The sequence below is a fragment of the Diadema antillarum genome, unplaced genomic scaffold, assembly GCF_040938485.1.
Source record: "Diadema antillarum isolate AM-2024a unplaced genomic scaffold, OU_Dant_1.0 scf00000039, whole genome shotgun sequence".
Lineage (NCBI taxonomy): Eukaryota > Metazoa > Echinodermata > Echinoidea > Diadematoida > Diadematidae > Diadema > Diadema antillarum.
In genome coordinates, this window is record NW_027270928.1 from 2,399,395 (window position 1) to 2,405,394 (window position 6,000).

At 38.4% G+C, this 6,000-nt stretch overlaps 1 protein-coding gene across 6 annotated transcripts in view; it reads left to right on the top strand.

The window, feature by feature from the left end:
• Nucleotides 1–3,850, top strand: part of LOC139711089 (rap1 GTPase-activating protein 1-like) — a 295,166-nt gene extending 291,316 nt beyond the window's left edge. For 2 of the 6 annotated variants that reach the window (XM_071623028.1, XM_071623023.1), the window contains 6 exons: nucleotides 260–418; nucleotides 983–1,064; nucleotides 1,258–1,490; nucleotides 1,851–1,936; nucleotides 2,600–2,725; nucleotides 3,658–3,848. In XM_071623028.1, coding sequence (XP_071479129.1) covers nucleotides 260–418; nucleotides 983–1,064; nucleotides 1,258–1,490; nucleotides 1,851–1,936; nucleotides 2,600–2,725; nucleotides 3,658–3,793 — 822 coding nt within the window. In that variant the 3' untranslated portion in view covers nucleotides 3,794–3,848. Of the gene's footprint in view, nucleotides 1–259; nucleotides 419–982; nucleotides 1,065–1,257; nucleotides 1,491–1,850; nucleotides 1,937–2,599; nucleotides 2,726–3,657 lie in introns of all 6 variants that reach the window. The other 4 variants (XM_071623043.1, XM_071623035.1, XM_071623016.1 and 1 more) reach the window with 2 other exon arrangements.
• Nucleotides 3,851–6,000: the final 2,150 nt, after the last annotated feature.

The window sequence follows — 6,000 nt, forward strand, 5'->3', positions numbered from 1 at the left end:
ATCTTTCAATTTATAAATCTAAAGTCTGTGGAATGATGTTGCTAAGTGTACATTTGCAAGAAATGAAATGCATTGGCAGTGAAGCTGGAGGCAGTAACAATCTGTAGTTACTTATCATCTTACCTGTGAACAGGAGATAGGACAATGGCATTGGGGTGCATTAAGAAAAGAAAGAAAAACACTGATTACTTTCATTATCATCTTACTGTAGATTGTTATGCCTTGATTCCACCAATATTTCTTTGTGCTTGAACTACAGGTGACAATCACAGCGCGGAACAACGTTCCCCCGTTTGGCCCAAACTTGCCTAGTCCTTCCATCTTCAAGAAGGGAGCAGAGCTGAAGGAGTTCCTGCTCTGCAAACTCCTCAATGCAGAGCATGCCTGCTACAAGGCTCAAAAGTTTGCCAGTATCCAGGTAAGCTCATGCCAGCAGCAATCTCTCATGTTGTTGAAATCTGCATAACACAGGGAAAAATGGGGTTGGGGGAGGACAACCTATAGATGCCAACTTGATAAAGCAGCTGATATATATTAAAGGTGGTGTAGAATGAAAGTGAGAACAATTGCTGAGGAATGAAAGAGGAAGAACATTAAATGAACCAGCACCAATGGGTTTTTGTGGAAATGTTTGTTTGTATCACTCTATTTGTGGACTTCTAGTTCAGGCAATGAATGGCACCTGTCAAAGTATTGTGGCCCAAGAGTTCATAATGCCAACTTTATATATTGACAGCCAATATCAATCAATTTGTCAACTGGTATAAATGGCAGCATAATAATTTCTCTTCCTTATGCATGATATATATTATCCTTTACAAACAGTAATTGCTAAGTTAACAATTATTGATGGAAAATGTTTTTGAAGGCTCACAAAAAAAAGAAATATATTTTCATACATTTTCAGAGGAGCAACATGAATTTTACATTGTATTTGTGATGTTATTTTCATTTCAAATTGTTCTTTATTACATCCCACTAGGCGAGGACGAGAAGCGCATTACTGGACCATCTCTACCATGACCTCATGTCCAAAAATGAGGACATCTTCTGTGCTGTAGCAGGTAAGAATCCTATCGAACTACCATTATTTGCCAAACCCCACATCTTCATGTCTTCTTTTTTTTTTTGGGGGGGGGGGGGGATGATCCTTGCATAACTTTCAGCTTAGTAATTACTAATGAAGTCAGCCTTGTAAAGCATCCAATATACGACTGTGATACGATAACAGTTTGTCACTATGTAAACCCTCTACAGGAGATGACATTATCTCACCACTCCAGTCCAGTGGAAGCAAGGCAGATTACTCACCAGGGGGCAACAGCAGACTTCTCAAGAGTTTCAAGAATGCCTTCCGTGGACGCACCACGTCGATGGAGAGCACGGGGGCTGCCACGCTCCCAAAGAATATCAACGGCAACACCTTGTTTGTAGGCACAGAAGGACAAGGGTCGGGTGGTGGAGATCAAGCGGATAGCAGGAGTCCAGCGGTGAGTGGATTGTTACTCTGCAGTCTGCTCTGTTGACATGATCATGTATTGATATACTGGCTCTTCACTACACCATGTGTATCAGGGGATTTGATATGTCAGTGTAGACAGCCTTGTGCCAAGTGTTTCAGTCACACCATGCTTTGTGGATTAAATGTCTGTGTGCTTTTTAGTTTGAATTCCATGTAATTCTGTAAACCCAAGCCACATGAGTGAATTCTCTGAAGCATAATACACGTATACTGTCTTTACAATGTTCTAGTGAAACCATTCTAGCCTGGGCAGACTTTAGGATTACTTCACATATTCACAAGATGGTGTTTATTTATATTCCTTTTACATCGATTTCGTACAATTCAGATCAAGCAGCGATCCAGCAGTAGGACGTCGCAGAGATCAGCCCAGAGCTTTGGTAGTGCCGACAAGAAAGAACCAAAGAAGAAGCGGTAATTTTTCCATTAGTTTCTCAATAATTCAGTTTATGATGTCATGTAGGTCTATCCATTGCTTTAATTTATTATAAGCACTGTTAAAATCTTACTGGTGATGAGAATAATCCAACAGTTTAGAGTAAGATTGACATAGCCTACAAACAGATATTATCTTCAAACAGTCGGTGTCAAAGTTTTAACTTATTGCCCTAACAGAAATCTTCCCTGCCATGGCATGCAAAAAGTTAGATGTTCTTCAAAAGGTGTCTCTAAACCATGTATTAATTGTCGTGAGCAATTCTTGGTGTGGTAGAAATTTGTAATTCATATCGTATGTCTCAGCCTATGAGGCTGTATCAGGTGCTGTTACAAGAGCAAAGATTTCAACATACTGTGTAACTTATTTCTTTTTTCAAATTCATAAAATTCTTCCGTCGAGATGTTTTCATTGCAACTGATGGACATGTTTTCATTGCAACTGATGGACAATTTACGTCAATGTAGGGCAATTTGTCAATAGTTGCAATTGTTTTTTTTTGTCACTTCTTCAAAAGTGAACCAGGATTAGAATCAAGTCTGATGCTTTGCTTAAAGTGAAGTAGTCCTATATTTGGTCCAGTTTTGATTTTGAAGCAATTGTGATCTCTGACAATATTTTCTTGTGATTGGTTGATCCAGTGACAGTGTCCTGAGCCGGTCATCGCACTCTTCAGAGAGTATCAACGGGAGCCAAGAGTCTCACAAGTCTTCCTCCAACTCGCTCAATAGCTCCCCCGATGTCAACAGCTCCTCAGCACAGCAGAGGTGAGACCACAAGGCAGTGTGCCTTTACAGAAGTGACACACACATGTTTACAGAGTATGTTACCATCTGTAGACCATACCACTTATTACATACAAAGAAAAACAGCTTAAAGGGACTGTACAGTACTGGTTGAGGTAGGGATTCATGTTGTGAACATTCCTAAGTGAGATAATGAAAAGCCTCCTATGAAATATGAAAGAGCATGTAATTTTAAGAAGGATTCAACGTTTATTTGATGAAAATTGGTTATCAAATGGCTGAGATATCCAGAAAAGTGCTAATAATAAAAGGCGACATGCCACAACTTTATTAGGATCTCTTTGTTTCACCTTGTTTTTGGATATCTCGGCCATTTCAAAACCGATTTTCATCGAATAAACTTTTGATACCCCTTAGAACTGCATTACCCCTTACATCTCATAGAGTGGTTTCTGAATATCTCGCAAAATGTTAAAAGCTAAATCTACACCTCGACCAGAACTGTACACACCCTTTAAACCTGTTGAGGGTAGGCTGATTTTGCTACAACTCACATTTCCCATTGACACTTGCCCGAGTATGCACGGGACTCATCCTCAATGGGTTGAACATGATGCTATTGCTGACCTTATAACAATAATGATAAATAACAGTAATATTACTCTTCATACAGGCGTTTCTAAGCACATTGATACAGAACAAAAAAGTTGAATTGGAATACAGGATATAATATTCATTTACAAACATTGTTATATGTACATAGCAAAAAGAGAAATGAATATTGCAATTGATTGAATAATTGAGTTTTGAGCATTGATTTAAACTTGCCCATATTTGAGCATAGAGAGATGGTGATAAATTTCATGATAGAAATTTATTCTTGGCAGTTTTGCTTTGATTTGCCATTGAATCAAATTGTTTAATTGTCCTTTGTTCTTTGCCTCCGATGCTAGGCTTCACCCAAGGGTCTCCCCCAGTAACTCTCTCGACAGCTTCAACAGTGATGAAGATGGGCACCTCCACCACGAGACACACGAGCATGAAGACTCAGACACGGGAATGGTAAGAAAAAACCACCAACTCTTTTGAAGTTTGTTCAAGTCCCTCTTTGTTTATGAGAAAAATGAGAGTTAAGATGAGCACAACAACTATGCTGGACATACTTTTCCCATCTGTGAATTGCCTTTTCAAATTGATTTAGTACCCAAAAGCTCACCTGATTGAATACAAATAATTGATAATGCTTTACAAGTTTCTTTGGGGGCTTATCACCGGACACTCAGCAACACGCTCACAACCATAAATTGCATCAGGCATGATTTTGTTGAGTTCTCGTCTTTGATGCAAAATTACAGAAATTGAACAAGTGGCAAACACACAAAACAGTTACAGTGAGCAATGTGTGTAAGAAATATCCACATAAAATAGAGAAATAGAAATGATAATAAGATGAGTTGAAGAATGTAACCAATTACAAGTACATGTGCAAAGTGTATGCGCTTTATTTTTCGTTAATGCGCAAGAGTGCAGCCAATATACAGCGAGAAAGCAGAACTGCATAGAGTGTTATCCCATGGCAGATTACCAATTGCTCTGTAGCTGGCTGTGTGTGCGACATGAACTCAAACAATTGCTTGATTCATGCTGTCATCTGCACAACTAATCGAAGAGTGGCACCAATGTATTGAAATACAAAGTTCTATCAGCTGATATCTTAGTTCATAGACCCATTTTATAAAACAAATAATGCACTGGTTTTTTTAGTCAGTACATGTGTCCTGAGGGTAAATGCTCCGCTGCTGCTGAGATTGAAGGTGAGTTCATCAGTCTTTCACCCTCCCCCTGGAACCATGGGCATTACATACCTGTCATACCACAGTAAAATGAAATGGAGATTGTACCCAAATCAAGCATTGCTTAACACTGACTAGTAAGATCACTCCTTCATTGTAGGGGTGGAGTCTATCTGCGGCACTAAATCCAAATCTTCATATACGTTTCTGTTCCATTGAAAGTCGGAAAATTATGGCCCAGAAAAACACTGGTTTTTTGCCTTTCCTATGATCATTTAGCTTTGACTTTTCAGCAGATGATAGAATATACATTAAACTACAAAATTATGCCAAAACCAGAAATACGATCATATGATCTGACTTCAAACTCCATTTTCTCGGCTCAGCCGTCAGTGTCTAAGGATCCTTTTGTTGTGGCAGGTCACATATTCTCTCATCCTTCCGTGACACTGCATACATTAATTGATGTGTGACGAAGAAAGTATATAATGTGATTTTACTTTATGAATATATGATTCTATTGGTCTCTATAATGCATGAAATGCTCAGGTGGCTTCCTATCTGCCAAATTGTTGTGGACATCCAGTCATGGCTCTTTTCATGACATCACTTTCAGAACTTGAGGGAAAGGAATTCAAAATACTCAATTTTCATTCCAAAATAGATTTATTTTGCACCTGGAATATGATTTTCTCGTCAGTGAACTTCAGATTTCAGAAATGTGATGAAATGAAGAGGTGAAAGACTGAAAATGGAGGGAGATGCAAGAGACCAGAGTCATGAGAAACTCACTTTGATTATGTAAATTGTGTCTTTTTCTTCCTGGTAGCTAACCTGAGCCAACAATTAGAAGAAATGAAACTGGAGATCTTAAGACTGAGAACAGAAAAGAAGGAGCTCATCCAAGAGAATGTGGTAAGTAGAGATGACAAGATTAGTGGCTGCAGCCTATGCTACAGCCATGTCTCTGGGCACAGTGTTGCCTAGCATCATTTCTTGATGTGGCATCCATGTGAATTCAAATTGTTTCCTTCTTTCCCATATTTATTTAAATCATTGATTGAAACAGCTTACAAAGTATCCTGACAAAGTTAGTTGTGAGAGTAGTTTGCTTCATATTTACTATTTTAATCTTGAATGCTTTGTCAAGATTTTCTAGAACAGGACATTTGAAATTTGTAATGAGAAACATTTATGTATTTCAGTTATGTTGTGATCCAAAGACAGTAAATCTTGTCAAATACCCCTTAAACTACAGTTACCGGTACATCTACAGTGAATATAGAGTCAGAGTGAAGATAAGGGTCTTTATGATGGGATCTTGACCATCTGGAACATAAATCGCATTCATCACGTTGATATGAAAAGAGCAACTGTCAAAACTTTAAATCAAAAGAAACTCCATATTTGCAGCCTCAGTTTACATTTGAAATTTGGAAAATAAGTGGTATATAGAATTGCAGTTACAGTATAACACCCATCTGGGCTCTCTACTAAATTTCT